The 25,166-nt window shown below is 66.8% G+C and overlaps 1 protein-coding gene across 3 annotated transcripts; it reads right to left on the bottom strand.

Annotated features, from left to right (window-relative positions):
• Window positions 1-213: 213 nt before the first annotated feature.
• Window positions 214-25,124, bottom strand: ZNF687 (zinc finger protein 687). 3 transcript variants are annotated; one of them, XM_080569956.1, is made up of 9 exons: window positions 24,480-24,615; window positions 8,675-10,941; window positions 6,168-6,346; window positions 5,425-5,601; window positions 5,014-5,176; window positions 4,241-4,537; window positions 3,772-3,884; window positions 3,255-3,396; window positions 214-2,684 (listed from the first exon to the last, which is right to left on the bottom strand). In XM_080569956.1, the coding sequence occupies exons 2-9, from the start codon at window positions 10,919-10,921 to the stop codon at window positions 2,211-2,213; spliced, it is 3,792 nt and encodes a 1,263-aa protein (XP_080426082.1). In that variant the 5' UTR covers window positions 10,922-10,941; window positions 24,480-24,615; the 3' UTR covers window positions 214-2,210. The 3 variants fall into 3 exon arrangements, with proteins under 3 accessions (XP_080426082.1, XP_080426080.1, XP_080426081.1); XM_080569954.1 differs by lacking the exon at window positions 24,480-24,615 and adding an exon at window positions 24,926-25,124 and having other exon boundaries at window positions 1,096-2,684; XM_080569955.1 differs by lacking the exon at window positions 24,480-24,615 and adding an exon at window positions 16,113-16,181 and having other exon boundaries at window positions 1,096-2,684.
• Between the last annotated feature and the right edge of the window lie 42 nt (window positions 25,125-25,166).

Below are 25,166 nucleotides of genomic sequence, written 5' to 3'. Positions count from 1 at the left end.
ATTGTTTTGTTTCCTTCCTCTAAAACTCGTAGAAACTTTAGGTTCTTCTCTATTATTAAACATCATTTACACGTTCACAGCCCCACGTGCTACAGCTGAGAGGGGTCGGGGAGACGACGATGGAGGAAACAACGATGTGGTCAATGGGGTTGGGGAGGCAAAGAGCCCCCCTGCCAGGAGGGGGTCTGGCCTGGGGGCTGTGGGAACTGCTAATTTACTTTATTTCTCTTATTTTTAAAAAGCCCCCTCCCCCCCCCTTTCTGTGTGTGCCGTTCAGTTGAATCCACCTGCAGCAAGGGGGAGGATTAACCCCCTCCTTGCACCTGAAACAAAAACAAAACAACAAAAAAAACAACCAAAACCAACCCCAGCAAACCATCTTTCCCCACCCCAGAAAATAAAAATAAAAACTGAAAAGAAAAAAAAAGCAACCCAAATCACAACAGTAGTTTTTTGTCACTTTTAGTGTATGATACAACTTTACACAGCGTGTTAGATGTTATTCACAAGGAAATAAGGAGCCCAAAGTTAAGTTACTGAAATAATTACTCACACAAACACCCTACCCCAAGCACAGGCGCTAAACAAACAGAACAAGTAGAAAGTCTCTTTTCTGGCTGTTATTCTCCTTCCCCGAAGGTCACGGGGGGGGGATGCAGCAGCAGCCCCGCATGGGTGAGCCCCCACCACGACATTCAGCCGGTTGGACGCCAGGGCCAAGCTCTCGCACCCGCACAGGACGTGGTTCACCGCGGCCACGGGGAGCTCGGCCACGCCAGGAGCTGCTTGGCTGCGAGCGTCGTGTGGAAGAGGAGCAGCAAACGGCCGAGCCCCCGCTGCGGGCCGGGCAGTAGCAAAGCCCTCGGTGCTGGGCGAGCAGCACTGGATGATGGCATCGCCCCTTGGAAAAGCCAGGCAAAAGCTTTCACCATCAGCGCGTTGGCAGCAGCTTCCCCTCCTCGCGGCCCCTTCGCTCGGCAAGTAGCCGCTGCCGGCCCAGATCCAGGATGGGGCCCAAGGAGAGCCCCGAAACCTCCCTGCGGCGCCGAGGAACAGCCTCGGGGCAGCGCTGCCGGGGTAGCCCACGCCACCAGGGCTCACTCTGAGCTTGTCGAGAGGCTTCTGTTCGCTTGTTTTCCAGTGCGGACTGAAAGTAACTCCTCCTCCCCGTGACAGGCCACAGGCTGGGGCCTCGCGCCTGGCCGTCCCTGGGTGCAAAACGAGCACACTGACACCGGCGCCGCCTCGAGTTAGTGCAAGCGATGGTGAAGAGCAACCTCGCGGGTGAGCGGCGCCGGGACCGAGCCGCGGAGGGGCCAGGCCAGCAGCAGCATCTCTGCAGAAACGGAGAGCGGCCGCGAGTCTGGAATCGGCTTCTCCCCCCTACTCCCGGCAAGATACAAAATAAGCAACATAGAAAAGGGAAAGGAAAAAAAAAAAAAGGTGGATCCTGCTGTGACGTTACTGTCAGCACAGACAGCTCTGTCTGGCGGTGGAGACGTCTTCCCCTGGTCCCCAGGTCCTGCCCTGCTCCAGCCCTCCCAGAGGAGCAGCAAAGCCCAACACGGCCGCTCCCAGCACAGCTGACCGCAGCTGAGGCTGGTTCTTGGGATGTGGGAGAGGTTCCTGGGAAAGAGGGAACAAGAAGAAAGCCGCTGAGCTGCAGCACAAGGTCCAGGCGGCGTAAAAGCCGAGATCGGAAGAGGCAGTGACTTGTGATTTGCCAACACTGGCCCAGGGTGGGGAGATGTCATTCCCTGTCCTCGTCCCTGGGCGAGGAAGGCCACTGTCCCTCCGCACAGATGTGACCAGCTGTGGGGCAGCCGTGGCCCCGTGTGACAACAGAGCAGCAAACAGACCGTTGGGTTTCCCCCGGGGCAGGGTGGCCAGCATGGACTCTGCCCCTCATCTGCTGCACAATAAGGCAGCCGAAATTCTGCCTTCGCCCTGCTCTCGCCCACAGAGCAGGGGTGGGCGAACACTCAGCCGAGCAGGGACGTGGCCGAGCAGATTCAGCGCGCAGGGCACACGGAGTCAGGCCAGATCGCACACGCCAGCTCTCATCTCTTCACAGCTCCTTCACGCGACCCTGTCTCAAAACGCTGCCCAGGAGGAGGGAGGAAGGTGGCACCCAGCTGGGCTTCCAGCAGCCTCCTCGCGAATCGCTCTGTGCTGATTATATACACGTCTCGTACCCCTCGACCGGGGCCCTAGTTTTCAGGGCTTGCATTCTGCCTCGCACGGATGAAGGCCATGCCGTGGGTGCGGAAGTGTGTCTTGAGGTTCAGCTGACTGTCAAAGCAGCGGCCACACACCTTGCAGGACAGCTTGCCATCGGTCATGTGCTGGGCACCTCCTTCAAGGGGGCTCCGGGGCCCCGGCTCCTCCATCTCGCCCGCTCCCTTCTTCTTCTTGTGGGTGATGAAGCGGTGGCGGTTGAGGGAGACCTGGGAGGTGAAGCAGAGCCCGCACTCCCGGCACTGGTGGGAGCTCTCGTCAGTCCGGTGCTGGGGAATGTGTTCCTGGAAGTCGGCTGAGCTGCTGGCGAGGTAGCCGCACTTGCGGCACCGGAAAGGCGCCTTGCGGTCGCCCTTGGGGTTTTTGGAGGGAGGCGTAGTGCTGTCAGGCTCCTCACTGCACGAGTCACCCTCGTCCGAGGACAGCTTCCGCTTCCGGCTGGACACCTGTGACAAAGGTTGGGATTCGTGGGTGCCTGGCCCGAGCAGCTCCCAGCAGAACCCCAACCTGCTCACTAATTCCCCAGCGGGCTCCTCCAGGTATCTGCTCAGGTAAAGGCTGAACGGGGGGAGTGACTCCACCGCTCCTGGCTGGCCCCAGGAGCTGCGCCCCCGCGGGTAACCCCAGCCAAGGGAATCCCACAAACTGCCTCTGACTTGCTCTTGCCCCTCACGCCAAGTGCCTTCACCCCACGCAGCCTGGGACTGCTCCCAAGCAAACTCTAAGCAAGACGGGATGTTTTGCATTTTCTCCCAGAACATAGCAAGAGGCTGAGGCAGCGAAGTTCGGTCCCTGCCACGCTGGCAAGGAGAGACGGGAGCTAAACAAACCATGCCGAGATGCGGCCCACGCCCCCGCAGCAGCCACCGGGCCTCACGGTGGGAGGGAGCTGCCAGTCCCAGGCACCGCAGGACGTGTGGAGGCACAAGGGACCAGGGTCAGGGCTCACGGAGACGCCTTCATCCCTGTCTGGAAACTCCACAAGGCCCTTACGAGCACCCCCGGTGACCTCATACCTGCGTAGGGCCAGTCCCTATCCGGGCGATAACGACCTCCTGGCTCTTTGTCTGGTCGGTCACCTTGATCCCGTGTCGCACCTGGATGTGCTTCTCCAGGATGAGCCGGCTGCTGAAGGTCCGCTTGCCCTCTGTGCAGTACCTGCAGGGCCAGAGCAGGGAGGCAATGACACGATGCTCTGCAGCGAGGAGCCGAGCCCCGGGCCTGCTTCAGCACGACTGTGCGCGTGTTGAGCCCTGGCTCCCTTAGGAAAGCTGCATCCAGCATCCTGACCCCCCCAGTTTACTGCTCTAACTGCAAATATTCTCATCTGCTTTCCTCTGCAGGGTATAAAAGTCTGAGTCCCTCCCTCAGTACCTTCTTTCCATCTGACTTCCGAGACACCTGTTAAATCCCCATCACGCTTCAACCCTCTACAACGTTATCCTCCCCACAACAGCCTGACAGGGAAACCACTCGCCCCTTTTGAACCAGGCCCGCCCTGTTTCAGCCAAACCCAGAAGGTGCCGTGGGTACCGGCAGGGATAGACGCGCTTGATCCCTTCGTGATTCACGCGCACGTGTCTCCGGAGGCTGGGAGCAGAGCAGAACGAGCGCTCACACAGGTGGCACGGGAACTTCTTCACCGACTGTAAGAAAGAAAGGGGCAGGTGGGTACCGCACAGGGAGCTGAGACCAGACGGTCAGGCCCTCCAGTTGTGCAGAGAAGCCAGATGTGGGACCTCAGCACCGCCTCCGACCTCCTCTCCTTGCCCATCCCATGGCTGCACACTGGGGAAACAAATTCCTGCTCTCTGCTGTTCACCACAACAGGTAACAGCCCTGCTCCCCGAAGCCTCCGCGAGCAGGCGGGCTCCTGACCAGGTTTGTACGGGGGGCGAAGCACTGCCCACACCGAGGCAGAGAATGCCCTGGGCCCAGCACGGAGCCTGGGTGCCCGGCCCTCTGGCAGAGCCAGAGCCGGAGCCCCTGGCCTCCTCCTCACCTTGCCATGATCCTTCTTCATGTGGGAGACGTATTCATCACGCTCTGGGAACCAGGAGTGGCAAACCCCGCACGTCCACCCGCTGCCCTTCGACTTGTTGACTGTCTTGCGCTGGAAGCGGCTCCGCTTTGTCTTGCGCAGCTCTGGTGAGCTGGGAGGCTCATCCTCCTCTGTGGAGGACGAGGACTCCTCCGAAATCTTGGACACGGGGGTTTCGACAGGTTCCTGCTTTGGTGTGAGCAGGACAGCCGCCTTCTTTGCCAGGTCGTCCTTGGGTTTTTGGGGCTGATGAGTGTTCTGGAAAGCAAAGACCAGAGTGTTGGCAGCTGACCGTGGCCAGGATTTTCCTCCAGCACTGCAGGAAAACCTGCAGTGGCCTCCAGGCCTCCCTCCGCACAGATGGACCCTCCTGCCCTCAGCCCCGGGGCGGGAGGGGAGACACCGGGCCTTGCTGTGCTGGGGATGACCTGATAGCCATAATCCAGCCCCAGGACATCCCTGTAAAAGGCTTATCAATATCCTGATAAGGGTGTGGGAGCACAGCACATCGGGGACTTTGTCCCCCAAGGGACACTCAGGCGTGGGCACAGATCCCCAGCGCCGAGGGAAGGTGAGCACGCAGCCGATGCGGTGCCGCCTCCTCCTTCAGCCCCAGCGTGGGGCTGAGGGATTCCCCTCAGCTCTGAAGCATCGTGGTCATTAGGGGTGAAAGGGGGCGGCCAAGGGGCACCAGGAGGTTGTGCAGAGAGCACTGAGCCTGGCCACAGCGTTACCTTGAGGTGCTCCAGCATGGTGCGCTTCTGGGCAAAGAGCAGCGGGCAGTCCGGACACTTGAAGACGCTGACCCGCTGGTTGAGCAAATGCTGGTCAAAGTGGGACGAGAGCAGCGGCTTGTGGGTGAAGACCGTGTCGCACATTGCACACTTGTAAATCATTCTGTCGGAGGAAAAGGCCGCTGTCAGCACAGCCCAGGTCTGGGTCAAGAGAGTCGTGCAGGACGCCCCTTGGCAGGAGGGCTGCGAGCAGCCCTGGGAGCAGTCTGGCCCACACCAAGTGATGGGAAAATAAAAGGGAGAGGGACCCAGCTCTCTGCACCGGTGCTGAGCGCTTCCCCCACCCACTGGGAGTGCTCCTGGTCCTCCCAGCAGGACCGGCCAGGGCGCCAGCTTGAAGGGAACACTTACTTGGACTGCTGGTTGCTGAAGCCAGGGTGCTGCGTGTAAACGTGCGCGTGGGCGCTGGGGGCTGACTTGAACGCCATGGGACAGATGGGGCACTTGTGAAACACCTCGCAGTGGGACGTCTGGATGTGGGACTTGATGGAGTTGACCCCGCCGAACACCACAGCGCAGCTGGGACATCTGCAGAGCGGAGGAGAGCGTGAGGCAGGGGGCGGGTGACAGGGCACGGGGGAGTCAGCCTTCTCGCTGAAACCAGGGCACGCCGAGGTCCAGACGGGAGCAGCAAGGAGCAGTCAGAGCACGAGAGCCCACGACTGCCGCAGGGGCAGCTCGCTCCTTCCTGCCTGCCCGCGGGACTTGGCAGGAGCCCCCAAGCCCCAGGAGACACCAGGACCCCACCAGTTCTAGGAGGACTCCAGCTTGGAGCAACCAGCCCTGCCCGCTGCTGGTGGCTCATCAGGAAGAGCTGGAAGAGCCCGCGGGGGTCTGATGCTGCCAGCTCTGACTGAGGTCAGAACCGTGGCCAGGAGGAAAACTCCCCTGGGGCTGGAGGGGGGAGAGCCAAAGAAGGGAGCGAAGCGAGAATTTCATCCTCAGCCCCGCATCCAGCACCCGTGGGGAGGAGGAACGTGGGTTTCTGCCCCCCCTGCTGAACGGAAACCTGCCCGAGACCGGCCCCCCACCCGCCCCGGGATCTCCCAGTCCCCTCGGCCCCAGCAGAAGCCTCAGCAGCGGCAGAGCCCTACCTGTACCCCACCCTCCGGGAGAAGTGCAGGCAGGCCTCCTTCAGGTGGCTCTCGAAGTTGGCGAGCAGGAAATTCCCCCCACACTCGGGGCAGACGTGGGGAGGCCGGTTTTTGTGCATCCGCTGGTGGGCGTTGAAGCTGCAGCGGTTGGACATGATCATGGGGCACGTCGTGCAAACCTGCGGGGAGAAGGGCAAAGAGCTTCAGCCCGACGTGCGGCGTGCGTGCGGGGGGCTTTTCAGCCCCTTCGTTGTGCTGCCGGGGGAGAGAAAGCGTCGGGAACAGACAGCTTGTAGGCAGGGCGCTTCTAGGAGATCAGCGGCTTGTGCCAGCTCGCTGGGTGGTTGCTGAGCGTGCTTCCCGTGCAGACAAGACGCCTTTTCCAGGCCTCTCATCGCAGACGGATCCCAGACGCACCGTGTGCTGAGGTTAGCCTGGCACCAGCCACTTTGCAAGGAGGGAGCGGGGGCTCGCTCAAACCAGCTTCCAAACCCATTTCACAGCCGCCTCCACCTCCACACCAGGGCACGGCCACGAGGGTGCTGAGGGGGGAGGCTGGCAAGGGCTCAGGGCAACAGGAGGGAGCCTCCAATGGAAGGAGCTGCCCTGGAAGATGCGATAACCAGAGCAAAGGTGGGGAGAGGAAGGAAAGGAGCAGGTCCATAAACACGGCAGGGTTTTTACAGCCAAGGACAAAGGCTGAGCCAGCAGGAGCAGCCAGCCTTGCCCGCACAAGTGCTGCGCCTGGAGGGAGGGACATGGGAAAGGCTGGGCCCAATCCTGCGGCCACCTTCGGGTCTGAGCAGGGTCTGGGAGGGGCAAGGACGGCGCAGGAACCGCTGAGGAGGCTGCTGGAAGGGAGAAGCTGCCTGCAAGGAGCCAAAGCATCCACCCCGCCGCTCCCTGAGAGCTGCCCCATGCTTGGAAAGCGCCCAGAAACCGGAACAGGGACGGCAAAGTGCGGGCTGAGCTGGCTGCCGCAGGCGGCCCCCACCCAGTGCCAGCCCCTGCCGCCTCTCCTGCCTCGGGCTGCGATAAAGGACAGAAGAGGCTGGCTGTAGGCAGGGCCGGCCCAGGGAGGAGTCTGCCCCTGGGTCTGGGGACAGCGCTGCCGTGGCTAGGTGGAGGCTGTTAATAGAGTTGTGCCCCGCCAGCAACTTCACGTCAAATTTCTGAGCTAGAGCAGTCCCACAGACGGGTGCTCAGAGCCGCCAGCGTCATTCTGCCGGCATTCCCGGGCAGCTGGCACCCACGGGGAGGCAGGGACGCCTTCCCCCGGCCCCCCTTCCCCCAGCAGGGATCTCTGCGCCCTCTCACTGCTTCTGCCGCAGCCCCGGAGACCCAGAGCATGTCCTGACGTCGCTGCACCCCATGCACAGCTCGCAGCTCGACCCCTGTCAGCAGCAGGGTCAGGAGAGGGGATGGGAGTAGGAAATCCTCCCTGTTGAGAGGATGCTTCCCGTGCCCCAGAAATGCTCTAAGGCCCCCCCGCTGTCTGCAGACGGGACACAAGGGTCTGGCCGTGAAACAGGCACACAAGCACGTGAGCCTGGGTGACCTTCAAGCAGAAAGCAGAGCTCCGGAACAGCAGGGCTGCGTCCCAGCGGCGTCCCGGCTACAGCAGCAGCGCCTCAAAGCAAACAGAGGCACCAGGAAACAGCAAATTCCTCCCGTGCCGGGGAAGCTGGCGGACAGAAGGGAAGGTGAGGAGGGCCGGGGTGCCGTCCTGCCCAGGCGGGACGGCTGGGCTCCTCTGGGGGCCTGCGCTCTCTGCTTGCCTTTCAGGGGTCGCCTCTCGGCAGCATTAGCCCTGCGTTTGCTGGATGCTGCCTGCCCAGCAGACCAGGATGCCTTGGCAACAACAGGAAGCGCACGCATCTCAAGGTTAGCTCTCGAAGCAGGAGAAAAAACACACACCCTGCTTTCTCCAGGCTCCATTTGTGCTTCAAGCCAACGGAAAGAGGAAGCAGCGGCCACGGCTGTAACATGGCCGCGCAGGGGCTGCCCGGCAGGCAGGGCACTGCTCTCCCCCCCGCGCCCCCGCGCAGCGTTGTCCCCTGCCAACACCCCCCCCAATTCCGGGCAGGGACTGGATCCCGCCTCTCACCTTCTCCTTCGTGCGTGGTTTTCGCAGCAGGCACGCAGGGGCAGAGCTGCTCGGATGGCACCTGGAGAGCCCTGCCCTGCTGCCCGGTGCTGTCCAGGGCCCGCCTGTCACGGCTGTAACATCCAGCCTGCTGCTGCCCTCCCACAAAGCGCCTCCACAGCCGGCGCCGGGGGCTGCCGCTCACCCGCTCCCTCCTCCAGCTCGATGCCAGCTCTGCCAAGCAGGCACCCGCACGGCAGGCCGGTGAACGCGGGCACAAGAAATACCTTTGCCCCAAGAGCTGCCCCACGGAGCCCCACAACAACCCGGCGGATTCTCCAGCTGCTGCTCCCCTCGCGCCGGCCGCCCCCGAGCCACGTGCCAGCGAGGAGGCAGCCTCGGGCCCGCCGCACCCACGTACCGTGCTGCTGGTCGTCCCCGTGGTCCCCGTCTGCTGGAAATGCGCGGCCAGCCCGGCCTTGTCCTTGCACTGCTCTTTGCACTCCAGGCACCTGAAGCAGCTGTAGTTGGTCTGCTCCAAGCCGCTGCTCAGAGGCAGGATGGGGAGGTCCGGAGCCCCGTTGGCCGCGGCCAAGGCGTCCTGAGCCACGCCGGCCACTTTGCCCGCAGGGAAGGAGGTGACCGAGACCAGGGGGGTGATGTCCGGCTGCCCGATCATCTGATCCAGAGCGATGGGCCGCATCACCAGGTGGGAGCACTGCATCACCAGCCCTTTGTCCTTGTGCTCCCGGGCGTGCAGGAGCAAACTGCACTTGTTGAAGAAGACGAGGCGCTTGGTGCAGTGGTTGCAGGTTACCTCGATGCGCATGCTTCGCCGGTCGTAGTGGCGAGCCAAGCTCTTCTCCAGGGCGAAGGAGTCCCCGCACTCCAGGCAGCGGTAACCGAACGGAGGCAGGGTGAGGCTCGCATCGGCCGGGGGGTTCAGGTTGGGCTTGTACGTTGGCAGGAGGTTTTTGCTGTTGAGAATCTTGTTAAAGGCTTCCACGAGGCTGGACTGGCTCCTGGAAATGACCGTGCCCGCGATGGTGGGGGAAGGTTTCTGCGGTTGCACCATCACGACCGTGGTGCCGTTGACCTTCTGGTTGGCCGTGGTGGTGATGGTGGTGGTCTGCGTCACGGTGCTGACGTTGGTCCGCGTGTCGGCTTTGGGCAGGGTCTGCGGCACCAGGTTGATGATGTTCTTGGCCACGGCTTTGCCCGTCTTGGACGGCAGCACCACGGATTTCTGCTGAGCGACGCTGGCAGCGATCAGCATGGCACTGCTGGCGTTCTGGATGGTGGAGACCGGCAGGACGGTCCCTTTGATCTTGGTGCCGTTGCCAAGCTGAACGCTGACAATTTTCGGCCCCTCGATGGTTTTCAGGGGGCTGGAGAGATCCATCTTCTCCTTGGGCACCTCCAGCACGATCCCGTCCTCTTTCTCTGCTGAACCCGAGAAGCTGATGCCCTCAAGAGAGGGCTCCTGAGAGCTCTGCTCAGCCGCCCCCTTGGTGGAGCCTGGCTCTGAGTCTGATGAGACCCTGGTCACCGTCCTGGTGATGCTGCCGCAAGACGTTTTGATGGTTTTAATCCGCACTTTCAGGGGGCGCGAGGAATTGGAAGAAGGGGAATCGTTGTTGTTGTCGTCTTCTTCCTCCTCTTCCTCAGCGCTAGACATACTCTGTGGACTTCCCATCGACTTCTCCAGAGCCTCCTGCTCTTCCTTGAGGGCGATGTCATCCAGCTGCTTCGGAGAAGGGGGGAGCCTGGGGCTCTGCACCAGGGGGGACGAAGGCTTGAAGAACGGCTCCCGGGGGCTGGTGGGCGAGCGCTTCACTTCAGGAAGGTTGCTGGTGCTGCTGTCGAGGTTTGGGTCGGAACCGGGCCACGATGCGATGGGAGAATCACCTGCGGAGTAGCGAACAGTGACCGACTTCAAGTGCTCCAAGGGACTGTCAGCCAGGGCTGCGGCCAAACCCTTCGGGCTGGCTTCGCGGCCCACCTCCTCCGAGTCAGACTCCTCTTTTTTGATGCAGGGAACTGTAGGAGGGGACCCGTTTGCACCCCCTGCCTGGCTGGTTTCAAAGGGCTGCGGGAAAGCCGGGGGCAGGTTCTCGGTGCTCTCTCCCATGGGCTCCTTGCAGTCCAGCGACGGGGTGGGCGACGGGGAGAGGGAGGGCACGGCGAGGGACTTCTCCTTTGGCTTGCACTCTCGAGGTCTGTCGATCAGGTTGGCGGCGTTGTCTTCGTTGGGATCAGGACTAAAATGGGAGAAGATATCCAGGGGTTTGGGACCTTTTTCTTTCACCCAGCACTCCCCATTGGAGGAGGCCACAGCTTCCACGGACCTGGAGGTGGGGGACCTGGGCATCTCGGTGGCCCCAAAGCCATTCTGCAGCAAGCGGGGCCCGATGACGTGCCCGTCTTTACTGCGCCCATCCAGGGCATCGAGCTGCTCGGGGCAGACGGTGTTCTTGACGATCACGCTGACCGCGGTGATGTCCGCGTGCGGGAGGACGTGGTCAGGGGGCCCCGGCTCCCCAGGGACCTGCTTGATGTGAGCGTCAGCCTCCTCATGGCCGGAGTGAATGGCCTCGTTCGTGTCGATGTCGGGAATGTCGAAAGCTGCCAGAAGGTCGTCAAAATCTGGAGTTTTCATGTCACCCATGGTGGGGACTACGGCAGAGTCTGTAAGAGAGGGAGGAGAGGAGCTTTAGCACCACGACCCCAGGACGCAGACGAAGCCATCAGCGCGCCCACGTGTCGTGACCCCCCTCGTGCTGGGCTCTCCCTTGCACCACGAGCTCACCAGGCAGCACAGAGCCACTGCTCTGCACCAAACCCCTGCAAAACAAGGACGGGAACCTGCTTCTTCCTCGCCTACTCCACACCAGCCACAAAATCCCCATGCCTCCTTCCCTTTGAACCCCAGCCCTGAGGCCCTGGGGCAAATCACGGCACTTCTCTGCCTTTCCTGCTTTGTCTGCTTAGCATCTTTTGATCCCCAGCCCGGAGGAGAGAGTTCAAAAGGATCCCGGCGTCCTGGGAGAGTCTGAGCAGGAGGGAGGCCGACTGGCAAAGGCAGCGCTGCCCCGAGGCCAGAGCCCTCCGCGGCTCGCAGCGAGTCACCGCAGGAGGCCGCGGAAGGGGCCGAGGCCCCTCAGGAGCTGTCCTCGCCCCCCAGCAGCGAGGCCTCCCCGGGGCCAGCTCCGGAGGCTGTGCAGGAGGAAGGAGCCAGGCGGTGCCGAGGCTCGGGCAGGAGGCCTCAAAGACACGGCTGGGGAGCAGAGGATGAAGAGGAGGAGGCTGAGAGGAGACGTGGCGACAGGTTTCCAAACGTGGCTGCAGCAGAGACAAAGGGAAAAATGTTCCTCCTGCCCCCGGGGGCCGGGTAAGAAATCCCAGGATTAAACTGCAGACGGGGGATGTGGCTTAGACAGGCAGGGCTCAGACCTCCAGGGATAACCGCGCTGCTGGGCGGGAGGACGGGGCTGAGGATGCTCTTGGGGACGGCACCGCGGCACTGCCCGCAGGGGGCAGCCGGTTACCCCTAACCATCAGGCAGCAAAGCAAAAAACCAAACCCAAACCCTTCGTCCCAAAGGCTGTAGGAGGTACAAGCGAACGCAGCCACCACGGCCAACTCCCGCCAGCCCGCCGGGTCCTGCACCACGGCAGGCCGGGCCCCGTGGACGGACGGGGACGGTGCAGGTGCACCGCCTCCCGAATAGAGCTGCCCCGTGCGCAAGGCAGCGGTGGGCTCAGCGGACGCCCAGCAGCCCCAAAGGACAAGCGCAGCCCGCGTGCCCTGCTGCCGGCGGCGCGGGGACACCAGCCCCTGCAGCGCGGTGCTGGCAGCCCTCGGCCGTGCCACGCTTCGCGCCGGAGCTGAGCCTCTGCTCCGAAACCTGCCGAAGCACTGACAGGCGAAACACCCGCCGCGTCCGTCTCCGCAGGTTAGCCGCGGCATCCTCCCGGCTGGGGGCACGCCAGAGGCACCTTCGGCTGCCAGATCTTCGGACCGTGTCGCCCACCGCCTCGCCCTACGGGCTGCTGCGCAGGCGAGCGGATCCGAGCCCCCGGGGCTGGACACCTCCGCGCTACGAGCACGCAGCTGCCACGGGAGGTGCCGCAGGGACGCACGCGCACATCCCTCCCGGAGCCACCTCCGTCCTGCCCGCTCACTGATGAGAGCCGGGATGCACGCGTGGACGGATCCTCAGCCCCTTGGCTCTTGCCGGCCGGACAACGGCGCTAACGAAGCTGCTTTCCTGACGATCTCTCGTATCTAATTGGGGACGAACACGAGCCGCAGCTTCCCAGAGTGCCTCGTCTCAGACACGTACCTGCCTGAGCCTCCCACCCTGCAGACCACAGCACCTCGCCCCCGGTGAAGACGGCTCAGCGCTTCCCTTCGCCTCGCCCGGGCTGTGACGCTGAGCAGAAGGCGACGCTCCAGCTCCCCGCGGGCCGCAGAAAGGCTTTTGCTGATGGCTGCAGCCTGGCAGCGCAGCATCCCCGGCAGCGAGCGCGGTGTCACAGGCCAGGAGAGCGCCTGCGCCGCTCGGGGGAAGGAGCGGGCCCGCATCCTCGCAGGAGCAGTTCAGCTTCCATGGCGATCTCCTCTTCAGAGACCCTGCGACGTCCGCGAGGGCCAAATGCTCCCGCTGCAAACCCCTCCATCCTGCAGCGTTTTTCCTTTCCCAAACCGGAGGCAGACGGGAGAAACGAGCAGCGCCGGTGCCCGCTGCGCTCCTGTCAGGATCTGGCCTCGGGGGAGCCCAGCCTGGGTCTCCCCCGAGCACGCGACAGCGACCGCAGCTCTCCTGGGCTCGTACCTGAAGCACAAACAGCCTCACAGCAGAACAGCCAGGAGAGACCAGCACCGCCAACAGGCTTCCAAGCTGCAGGCCAGCAACCTCCCGCCGGGCCACGCGAGCCCTCTGGGCCACAGCAGCACCGCCCCGGGCACCGGGCGCTGCCCAGAAGCAGCTCCTGAGAGCGGGGCAGGCCAGCCGGGGACACTGCAGCACCGGCCTCGGCAGCCCCACAGCAGCAGGGACTTTGTTTGCAACAGGCAGGTTGTTTTGGCGGGGTGAAACACACAGGGATAAGGTCTCCAAGAGCACGAGACGGTGCTTCTTCCTCTCCCCCACAATCACGTATTTTTTAACCAAACGTCCTACTCCACTTTGGGATGGAATCAAACACGCTTCGGGGAAGAGACGGTACTACAGCAGGGCAGGTAACCTTGACCCCAAACGGCAAAATCAGCCCTTGCAGCCTGCTGCCTTGACTGCCTGCATCCCACCCCGCTGGCTGGGGGACCGCTGCTCTCTGCCCCCCAGATCTCTCGCCACCAGTGGCTTTGGTGAAGCTGCCTCGTTTCTGCAAGATCTCACCGACTGCACCCCACGTTGTAAAGCCCCCGGTGCAGGAAACCGACTTTTTGCGCGGGACTTCGGCCCCGACCTCAGGGAGAAGCCTCGGTGAGAGGACCAGGAGGAGAAGCACCAGGCTCCCCGGTCCTGCGGCAGGGGAAGGAGCGAACGCCGCGCTCCCGTTCCAGCGCTGCCATCTGGTTCTGCAGCGCGGGATCTCTGCTGAGAGCGGCACGGCGACCCCACGGGCGTTTGGTTTCCAAGCGACTTTTCCGGTCGCCGTTCAGCAGGACACAAACGTTCGCAGTAAAGCGGAGAGAAGCAGGTCGCTGCACTGGGAAAAAAAAGGTTCCCAAAAAGAAAAGAGGAGGGGAATCCTCCTCCACCTGACACGCGGGGGAACGGCTCCATCCCCAAGGCGGCGGCAGCCCCGAGCTGTGCCGAGCCTGGGGACAACGGCAGGTCCTCGAGGCTTGACCCCAGCTCCTCGCAGTGCCGGGGACGGCTGGGAGCAGCCCCGAGGAGCCGAGCCCTCCCGCTGTGCCCTCCCCAGCACGGAGCTGCTTGGAGGGGCAGGACGCGGGGCAGGACGGGGGGCAGGACGGGGGGCAGGACGCGGGGCAGGACACACACGGGGGCCCCGCTCCAGCCCCGCCGCCGAAGCGCTGCCTGGCGTCACCGCCGCTCCTCTCTCCGAGCGAGGGGGCCGAGCGCCCGAGCGCGCCACCGCACACAGCCCGGCTGGCGCCCGGCCTGGCGGAGCGCTCCTGCTCCGCGCTGATGCCCCGACCCGCCGCGAGCAGGGCCGTTGTCGTCAGGGGCTGCGGCAGGGAGAGGAGAGAACAAACCTTCAGCCCCCGATTTCTCTGGGCTCACAGATTGGTTTTAAATATATTACTGTTAATTTAATCAGTTAATTAAATAAATTAACCGATCATACTTGTTTAGTTTCCTTAGATCGCTTCCTTCCCAGCCCCCCGATAAAGAGCGCCACGCCTTTGTCACCTCTGTACGCCCTACCCTGGTCTCAGCCAACTGTGCCCTCCTTTTAGCACCCCTGTTTTTAAAAACGAAACCCATTTTGGGTCCATTTGATTGATCAAACCCATCTTTTAAAAAAGCTCACAGCTTTGGGACAGGAACGAAGCGCCTGGGGAACCGCTCAGGGCTTCCACGCTCCCCGAGACGGCGGCCCACCGAGCGGGAGCCCCTGCACAGGGCCCCGTACCCCAGGACTCCCCCGTGCCTGGTGCTGACGGGCAGGTCCCTGCCCCACGAGCGCTGTTCTTCGAAACCCCAAGCCTGAGGTCCCCCGAGCCCTCTCCCTGCTCTCCAGCCGTGACCCCCAGCAAAAAGGAGACAACAGAGGTGGGCAGAGCCCAGCTCCGTCTCCACCCCGCCGTGCTGACACGGGGAGTTATTTTGGTAGCTCAAGACACAACTGTTTTCTTAGGCAAAAAGAACTATTTTCCAAAGGCAGGGGTGGAAGGGAGGGGTATTTTTCACCGTCCCGCCTGGCCGGGGGCAGGGGTAACACACGCAGGCACCTGCCCCCCGGGGGAGCGGCGAGCGGAGCCGCGCAGGGCCCCACTGCAGCCATCGCCGCCAGGGGTGCTCCCGGCCGCCCGGTTCCACGGCTCGGGGAACCGAGGCACGGGGGAGGGAAAGGGGCAAAGATCCAAAGCGGTGCTGGGAAAAGGTCCAGAAATCCCCTCCGGCTTCAAGGGAAGAGCCAAAGGCTGCAGAACCCGTCCGCACCCCAGCCCCGGCCTGAAGCCAGAGGACAGCAGCCGCCCCGTCCGAAAGCGGCCGCTCATTACCCCGGCCACCACCAACAGCACATCAGAGCTCACGGGGCGCAGGCTCGTTGGAGGCAGCCGACCCTGTCCCTCCCCGAAAACCTCCTCGCAGAGGCGTTAGCCCTGGCGAACACGCTCCGCTGGCCCCGCTGCGCTCCCCACCAGCGGCTGCCACGCCGCTGCCGAGCCACATGAGACCCAAGGCCCCGGCTCGAGGCAGAAGCTGGGCAGGCCCTGGGCGTGAAACCAGCAGGCTCCTCGAATCCCCCCCCGGCCCCATCCCCGCTGCCTCCCCGGCTGTGCCCCCAGCACCGACCCTCAGCTCCCGAGGTGGGAACGCCGAGCGGCGCCTCCCCACCGCGCACCCGGGGCTGCGAGGCGAAGCCCCCAGCGCCGCGCTAACACCGGCCCTGTGGGGGCACAGGGGCCCTGACAGCAGGGCGGCCCCCTCCCGCTACGCGCACGGCGAAAACCCGGCACCGCGAGCAGAAGCAAGCCCCAGCGCCCCCCCCGGGCTTTCGCTTTCAGGCAGCAGGTTTCTGGCTCGCCCGCTCCCCAAAGCGCCCTGGCTGCCCAGCGGGCGCGGTGCTTGCCGGGCGGATCTGCTCCGGCCCGGCCGCGTACGCGGCGCTCAGCGCCACGCGGGACACGAGCCGGGGCCGGGCCGGCTCCACGCTTACCGAGGGCGCCACAGGCACCCGGGCGCCGCGCGGCTCTGGCCTCGCCGTGGTGGGGCCGCGTCTCGGCCGCTCTCGGGCAGGAAGAGGAAGCCGGGCCGGTGACGCCGCGCCGCGAGGCGCAGCTCTCGGAGAGGCCCCGCGTGCCTGCGGGTGCAGCTCTGGTCCTGTGCAGGGCTCTCCGGTCCCGCACCGCAGGACCTGGGGCCTCGCCCCGGCACGCAGCGCCCAAAATTCCCCCCCAGCGGCGCCTGCAAACGCCTCCCCTGAGGGACACGGGAGGAGGTCAGTAACGCAGAGCCCGCGCTGAGCTACAGGGAGCAAATCCTCGCCGGTCCGGAGCCAGGGCCGCACCTCCCGTGTGCCGGCAGCCTCGCGGCCGCTCGGAGCCCAGGACACAGCAGACAGACGCGGACGGGCATTTCCCAGCGCCGGGTCGGCCCCCACCAGAGCAAGGCCCAACCAGGGCCCAAACGTGCTGATGCCAAGCTCCCTTTAACTGGTGCCCCCCAGCCAAGCCCCGTCCCGCCTGCGACGCGGGTCCAGGGCCAGCCGGGCTGGCTGGGGGCGAGCAGCACGAGCCCCCGGGGGCCGGGGAGGCTGGCAGCTGGAATAACAACAGCCAGAGCCACCCAGCGGGCAGCTCTAGGGCTCGTCCGCTCGCTCAGCCTACCGCTACGAGAGGAAATTTACAGATTAAGAACCGAAGCTCTCTCCAGCAACCACGGCTCCTTGAGAAGCAGAGCTCCCTCCTCCTTGCCCGGCCAAGGCCAGGCACGGCTCGCGGGGAGGCGACGCTCGCGGCCCTCCTGCTGAGGCCGCGCTGGGAGGATCCTGCCCTCGCCTGCACCGCCCGCAGCACTCGGGGGGGTTCCGAGACCTGCGTTCGGCCCCGAGCCTTATCCACGGCCCCGCGGCCTTGCCAAGGGGCGGCTCAGCAACGCAGGGCGCCGGGGGCTTCGTGCTCGTCCCGCCACGAGGCTGCCACGAGCTCGCTGCCCCCGAGCCCCCGGGCTGCCTGCGGGAGCAGCCCTGACGCCGGGCGCCCCGAAGGGCCCAGACAAAAGCCCGGACGCCAGGCCCGCGCCAAGGGCTCGCTGCTTTTACAGCCTGCTTTTCCTGTTTCCCTCCCCGACCCTCGCCGGGGCTTCGCCTCCCACGGGCCAGCCGTCACCGAGACCGACGGCCGGGCGGCCGGCACCCTCCGCCACCCGCCTGCCGCGCGGAGCCCCCCCCGCCGCCCCTGTGCGCCGCGCGGGGCCGTGGCCCTGCCTGCCTGCGTCCGAGGCCAGCGGGAGCGCCGAGCCGCGGCACCACGTGACGGCGGGATTAGCTTCCGAGGCACGGAGGAAACCTTTGACAAAGCCTGTCCCCGTGCCACCGCTCCCCAGGCCTCGACCGCCGGCCTCCCGCGGGGCCGCCAGCGCCGGGAGGGCCCCGGAGAAAAGGCGCCGCCGCCGGGTTCGGCGTGAGAGGAACGGGAGCAGGCTCACCTGGCGGGCGGCAGCCACGCACAGCTCGGCCCCCGTGGCCCTCCCGGGGCTGCCGGCGCCGTTTTGGAAGCGCTGCCCCGCCGGGGAGGCCCGGCCTTTGTGCCGAGCCCACGCCGGGGAGAGCGGCTGCGCCCCGCGAGCCAAACAAGCGCCAGCATCGCGGGGCGAATCCCGGGAGCAGCAGGCTGCCGGCACCCCAGGTGGCTTTTCTCCGCCTCGGTGCCTCCGTCCACGGCCCCGCACCTGGCGGGGAGGGGGCAGCGAAGCCCCCAGCAGCCCCCCCCGGGGTTATTCCAGCAGCAGGCAGCTCCCTCCCCTTCCCCTTCCCCTTGCCCCCCGGCGCCGCGCTCCCAGCCAGCGGCCGGCACCAGGGGGAGGGGGATCCGCAGCGCCAGCCCCGGGCGCAGCAGCCCCTCGTGTGCCCCCCCCCAGCCATCGCAGCAGGGGCAGAACCGCTGCCCGGGTGCCGTGGGCGAGGGGCGGTGCGGGCAGAAGGACGGGCGCGTGTCGGGGGCTGGCAGGGTGCTTGTGCCGCGCGAGCAGCGGAGGCTCGGGGCAGGAAGGCGCGCTGCAAGGGGCGGCTCTGCGCCGACGCTGCGGGTTTCTGCTCCCAGCGCTCAGCCCCCGCCCCCCCCCGGGCAGGAGGGCGCCCCGCTCCTCGTGGGGGTGCCCCCAAACCAAAACCTTCCTGAGAGCGGCCGGACGGCGAGCGGCGCCCCAGCACCTCGGCGTGAAGCTGGCGCGCAAAGCCGCGGTGAAACCAAGGCGATGCTTTCCAAGCGACGCGGGTCAGTGTAATTTCAGTGTCCAAACCGAGCTAAGGCCAGAGAGCAAACAAGATCTCAGAGATGAAAGGATTTTAAGAGAGATTATTAGACTGGCAGCCAGCTGTTAGCGAGCCCCCCAGAAGGGCAGCTTGCTCGGGAAGCACAGGTCGAGCCGCCTGGCAGGAACCGCACGCTTGGCCGGCAGGAGCCACTTCCAGGACTTGGTTTTCCTCTCCCCCTCCAAACATCTCCCTCCGTCGCGAGGCCCGGCGCGCAGGTACCATCCTAACGAGATCGCACTCGTAACGGAGTTGGGGCTCTGCCCCTCCTCCCCGCTGCACGGGAGGAAACCGGGGCACGGAGCGATCCGGGCTGGCCCCAGCTCAGGCACGGCAGCGCCCGGCGGCCCCCCCGGTGCGCAGCGCGGTGCCCGAGCGGTTCCCCACCCTCCACCTTCGGTGGCTGCCCTCGCTGCTTTCCACAACCGTCATTAGTTTTGCCGATGGAAAAGCCAGAGGGGACTCAGCCAGGCTCGGGAAGAGCTCACAGAGCAGGAAAGGAACAAAGGTTACCACCGAGAACAGCTCCTGCCCAGCAGAAGCCTTCAATCCGGGGATGCAGGGACAGGGGATTCGACCTCCCACGGCCCCTCTCCTCCTGGCCCCGGGGAACAAAAGGTGCCCCCGCGGGAGGACAAAGGCACCAGGCCGAGCAGAAGCACCGAGGGCAGCGAAGCGCTGCGGGGGGCAGAGCAGGCGCTGTGACCCAAGGCCGGTGGGATTTCCCAACGGGATCTCTCCGTGCCCACCCCGTCCTGGGCTCTCCTCCGCTCCCCCTCGCGCCCGGCCAGCACCCAGCTCCGACGGCATCCGCTCGCCCAGCAGCTGCGGCGCACGCCCGCGCAGCCTGCGCCCTCCCGACCCCGGAGATTCCCCCTCCGCCCCCCGGGGCACCCGCGCATCCTGCAGCCCTTTGCGAGGCAGCCCCTGCGGTGCCCCCAGGCAGGCGGCCGCTGTGCCGGCACCGACCTCCTGGCACGGCTCCGGACGGAGGGAGAGGAGGAGAAGAGGAAGGGGGAGGGCCGGGGGGGCTCGGCTTTCACAGGGAAGGACAGGAGGAGGCTGGCAGGCGACGGTCCCGCTCCCAGCGCGACATCACCGGGCCGGGGCTCAGCGGGGACGGCTGGAGCAGGAGGGGAGGGCCAGGGGGAGAAAAACAGAGAAAATAAACAGAAAACGGGCCCAGCACCGCGCTCCTCTGCCCCTGGCGCTCCGGCGGGCGGCAGCGGGCGGGCGAGCTTGGCGCGGCCAGAGGCACCTCGAGGCACGGGCTCGCTGCCGCTGCAGCCCCCCGCCCCCCCAGCGCCGCGACCCCAAAACTCGGCACCCGGCCTGCTGCAGGGGCTGGCCCCAGGACCCAAACGAAAGGAAGAGACGTGGACAAGAGGGTCCCGGCAGAGCTTCGGTCACCGCACGCCGAGGCCGAGCTGTGGCACAGGGACGCGCCCACCGCACGGCCGGGGACGTGGTCCCGGCAGCTTTGGCAGAGCCAGGCGGGGAGCGGGGCGCCGAGGGAAGCAGCCAGGAGGGAGCCGAGGCCTCCGAACGCGAGGGGGGGGGGCAGGCGCTGAGCGGGGCCAGCCGGCGCCCGCAGCCGGCACGCCGCGACTCGCTGCCAGCCCGCTGCCCTCCTGCGCTCGCCGACACGGCCGGGCAGGCACCGAACGCTCGTGCCCAGGTGGCTGCTCCGAGGTCCCCTCCTCCGTCCTGTCCCCACCCAGCTCCGGGCGTCCCGAGCCCCCACGTCCCCCTGAGCGCCCTCTGGGGCGGCCCGTCCCGCTGCCAGCCCCCTCCCCGCAGCGCGGACCCGAACGGAGCCAGCTCCTTCCAGCTCCGGGGCCCGTCCCAGCGAAGCCCGGGCGATGCCAGGCTCCCGCCCAGCCTGGCGCCGAGCGCGCAGACAACGGCCGCTTGAAGGCACTGCGAGGGTTTAATTATTAATTTGCCACCGAGGGGCACCGCTGCGCCCCCACGGCCCCTCCTCACCCCTCCCTCCCGCGCCCAGGAGCGCCCCGCGGGGCTGCACGCGGCGCCGTGCCCAGGACCCGCGGCGTGGTTCGGCCCCAGCCCGGCAGCCCCGCCGGCACGCGCCTCTCAGCCGGGGCCAAAAGCAGGGGCCTGGGGAGCAAAGAGCAGCCGCGCTGCGGCCCAGCAGCCGCAAGAAACGCGCGGGTGTTGCGCCAGCAGGACTCACTCTGCTCAGGCCGCGCAGGGATTTACGAAACAAACGTGACGAGCTGGACGCGGGCTCAAGGGCCCGGAGCACCGCGCGAACGGCGCCGGCGTTCCCACACCGCCCAGCGCCCGCTGGCAGCTGCAGGGAGCAGCGGGGCTGCCCTCTCCTTTTTAGACCCTGCCTGTTGTCGCACGTGCCCCGACCGTCCCTGCTCTGAGCGCTACAGAATTTCGGAAGGAACCAAATCCATCTTCTGCCGCCGAGCCATCGGCCATTTCGGGCTCCCCGCGGGGAAGAGCGGCCGCCAGGCACCAGCGGGGCGCAGCAGGGAGGGCGGCAGCGGCGGCCGGTGCGCGTCGGGCCAAAGCCTCTTAGCCAGGACAACTCCCACTCGCCGCGAGCAGGAGGATTTCCAGCGATGCAGCATCCTCAGCTGCCGGCCTGCCGCTGCCTCGGGTTTCAGGGAGGCTTTAAGCGAGGAGGCCGAGTTATTTGGTGGAGGATGGGCTCGAGCAGCTCGTATTTTTAGTCCCGCTCAGGCAGGGCACCTCGCGTATTGCCAGCAGCGCAGCAGACGAGGGGGGGGCAGCCGCAGCCCCCCGCTTCGAGCACGTCGGAGTGCTTTGGACGGGAGAGACGGGCGCGACGGGCCAGGGTCGCGCGCAGGGAAGGGGGAAATTTGCAAGGGGCAAATCTAACGTCAGCTGTGAAGGGGCGGTGGGGAGGAGGGCGCCGCTCCCAGCGCACAGCACTCGCACCGGTGCCCCTGCCCGGGCACGAACAGCCCGCTCCCAAAGCGCCCCGAGGCCGGGCAGCAGAGGCGCCGCAGCGGGGAGCTGAGCGCTGCCCTCGGCTCTCCGCACCCTGCCCCTGCAGTCCGGGGCAGATCCACCCCGACAGCCGCGTCCCGGCCCCGCGCGGCGACGACACGCGTCCCGACGGAGGCCGGGGGGATTAAACTCCCCTACGTTTAACAGAATTAAGGCTCCACCATCTGCTAACTTCTGGAAATATCAAAACAAACAAGCGGTGGACGAGATCCAGGAACGGCGACAATTTGGCCGGCCTGAGAAATGAGGCTTTTAAACCCGGGCAGGCGTTCCCGCGGCGGTGGCTGGCACCGAGCGGCCCCGGCGTCCGTGCGGGGAGGCAGAGCCCGCCCTCGCCGCTCTGAGCGGGTCCCGCACCGGCGCTCACGGGAAGAGCTCCCGTGGTTCAGGGCAGACGGCTCGTGGGAGCACGACCACGACGCCCCAGGCGCTCGGCCTAACGCTGCCCTCGCCTAGGACCGCGTCCGGGTCGTGACGGGCATGCGGAGGGCAGGAGTGACGCCCCGCGGCTCGGCGCAGACGGCCGCACGGCGATGGGGACGCACAGGGACGTTAACCCGGAAGACCGGCGGCCTTCAGGTGGCCGAGAGCGGTGGCGCGAAACCCCCGGGAAGGAACGGGGCAAGCTCAGGGCAGGGAAGGAAGCGCAGCTGCGGGCGCTCGCTGCAGAAGCGCCCTGCGCAGCACCGCGAGCCTCTCGCCACGGCCGCCGCCATCCTCCAGGGCGCGAGGAGCAGTCAGGTCGCGGCTCCCCGGCCTCGCCTCGGTGCTGCGCAGGCCGCGCTCCCTCCGACGTCGCGACGGCACCGGCGGGGCGCCGCCGACTCCCAGCTCAGCCGTCCACGTGCCGGATAATTTGTCAGGTTTTCAGAAGACAAACTCGGTTACCTCCGCCCTAACGCGTTTTGTGCTGTTTCATCCCACCGACTTCTACAACGTACAGCTTCTAACCTCGGCCAGGACACCCCGTTTATTCTAGCGGTATAAATAGAAAATCCGCCGCGTCGGACGCCAGAAGGCAGGAACACGAAGTTCTCTCGCCGTTGTCACACACCACAGTGCCCCACGCCAGAGCCGTGCTCGCTTGCTATCGTACGTTTGCATTTTATAGTACCCAGATGCGTGCTTAGGAGCTTTACGGGACAAATAAATTAAAGCCCTACAGAATACATCGTGGGAGGCAGTCCCACGTTAGCAGAAGCAGGGATTACGTGGCCCAGGAGAACCCAACCAGAGCAGAATAAACCCAGGAAGCGAGCGACAGGCCCGCTTCCCGCGGAGCCCCGCGCAGCGCCAGGAGGGTTTGCCGGCCCCTTCGCGGGAGCTTCCCACCGCCCCCCGAGAGCAGCTCGGCCCGGGCGCTTCTGCGCGGCCCCGCAGACTTCGAGCGCTGCCTGCGGGCAGCCGGGGCCCCCCCACACGCAGCGGGCTGCAGCACGAGCACCGGCGGAAAGGCACCGGCGGAGCTGCTGCCGCTCCTCGCAGCCCGGCCAGGAAAGCTCCCGGTGGGGAACTCGGCGCCGCAGCAGTGCCAGGCCTCCCGCCCCTGCCCCCACCAGCGCAGCCACATGTGGGGCGCAGCGCGAGCACGGGCGCTCATTTTCCTCCTCAGACGTGCTAAAAATACGCCCTGGGAGGCAGCCGTTCCCACAAACCAGCCGCCCTGCCTAACGCGCTGCTTAACACCTAAGCGCCCGGGCCACGGGGCTTTCTCTGCTCACCCTTTGGAGAAGTTTCTCGGAATTAAATTCACGATGGGCCGATAACCACGGCCCCCCGGGGCTGCCCGTCACCCAGCTCTGCGCAGGGAGCACCAGGGCAATCAGGGACTTTTCAGGGGCAGAGACCGCGAAAAGAGAGAAGATAAAGAAAGCGGCTGGGAAACAAAACGACGCGCTCTCACCACCAGACCGCCCCCCCTCCCGCAGACAAAACCCAGGAGGCCCCTCAGGAAGCGGCCAGGAGCCACAAGCAGCAGCCCCACCGAGACGCCCCCCGCCCAGCCCAGCCCCTTCCCAAAACACGCACGCTGCACCGCAAAGGCCGCGACGAGATCCCCTCTGCGCCTCCTGCGCTCTCTTCCCCCGCCAAGGCCGGTGTTACCGGGAGGCCCCCCCTCCCCAGCCCCAGGCGATTTGGCAGCACGGTGCCGTCCTCCCCAGGAGCCGGGGCGCGCTCAGAGACCCCCGCACCCCGCTCCCAGCACCGCCTCCGGGGCAGCGGCAGCGGCGGGAAGCAGAGGGGACCTGCAGAGCCCCTCGAGAACCGGAGGGGCGAGAAGCTCGCCCGGCAGCCAGGCCCCAACACAAAGGGCCACCGACGGGCCTCCGCCGGCCCCAGCCCTCTGTGCCCCCCCCGCCGCCATCCACCCCCCGCCGCACCGGTCGGGAGGCCGCAGGCGCTTCTCCCCCCGCCCCCCTCGGGACGTGGAAAGGACGAGGCGGGGGGAAGGCCCCGGGCGGCTTCACCGGGGGGCCGCAACCGCCCCGAGCCCCCAGCAGCCGGGGCAGGGACGGGACGGGGCGGGGCGGGGCGAGACCTCCGCGGGGCTCCGGGGGTGCTGCGGGGGGGGGGGGACGAGCCCGGGCCCCCGGGGGAGAGCCCGGAGAGCCCCCGGGCGGGCGGGGAGGGAGGAGGCCGCGCTCGGGCCCCGGCAGGTGCGGGCTAGCAGCGCCGCCCCGGAGCCGCCCCCGAGCCGGGCCCCGCCGCATCCCGCCGGGCCGCAGGGGGCGGGCCGGGGCCGTTCCACCGCCCCCCGGGAAGCTCGCGGGGAGGGCGGGGACGAGCGGGGCCCGTCCCCGGAGGCGGCGGGGCCGCGGGGAGCCGCGGGGAGCCGCCGCCCGCCACCCCCCCTAGCCCCCGCGGGCGGCGAACGCTGGGCCCCGGCCCCGAGCCGCGGCCGGTAAGGGCCCGGGAGCCCGGGAGGGGGAGGGGGAGCGGCCCCGGACCCCCCCGCCCCGGGGGCGCCGCCCCGGCCCCCTCAGTCCCCCCCGGGCCGCAGCCCCGGGCCCCCGCCCGGCCCCGCCCCGCCCCGCCCGGGCCTACCTGCGGCGGCGGGGCCCGGCTCCCGCCCAGCCCCTCGGCGGCGGCCGCTTCTCCTCAGCCACTTCCTGCTTGGCCCGCGCCCCCCGCCCTGCGCCGCCGGCCGCTCGCGCCCGCCCCCTGGCGCCGCGCTATTGGCCCCGTCGCCCGTCACTCCCCGCCCCGCGCGTTCCCGTTGGTCGGCGCCGCCGTCGCTCGCGGGAGATCGCGGCCGCTCGCACTCGCCATTGGCTGAGCCGGGGGCTAGTCGGGGGCTGGAGGCCGCCCCCCGCGGGCGTGCCTATTGGAGGACGGGGCGGCCATTCAAAGCCCGGTTCCGCCCACGCGGCTCGCCTATTGGCGACCGAGGCCGGCGCGCCTGCGGACAGCGAGGATGCCGATTGGCTGGAGGCCGCGTTCGTCAAGCCAGCCCGCCTTCCCCCTCTTGCCATTGGCTAGAACGCTCCGACCTTCCAGCAGAGATCCTCGCAGCCGTTGGCCACAGGCGGCATCGCTCAGGGCGCCGCCCGGTTCTTGGTTCCCCACGGAACCAGAGACCTGCCCGTCAGAGCCGGGGCCCGCCCCCTCCCACGGCCCATTGGCTGCCCGCCCTCCCCTCCTTACACTTGCTGCTGCGCGACCGCCTCCCCCCATTGGCCAGGCGCCCCGCCGCTCCACCCGCCCCGCCCCCCGCCCCATGACACCTGTCCC

The sequence above is a fragment of the Anser brachyrhynchus genome, assembly GCF_964034855.1.
Source record: "Anser brachyrhynchus genome assembly, chromosome: 28".
NCBI classification, from domain to species: Eukaryota; Metazoa; Chordata; class Aves; order Anseriformes; family Anatidae; genus Anser; species Anser brachyrhynchus.
Note: the sequence above shows the minus strand (reverse complement) of the source record. Positions and strands in the feature narration are given on the sequence as shown.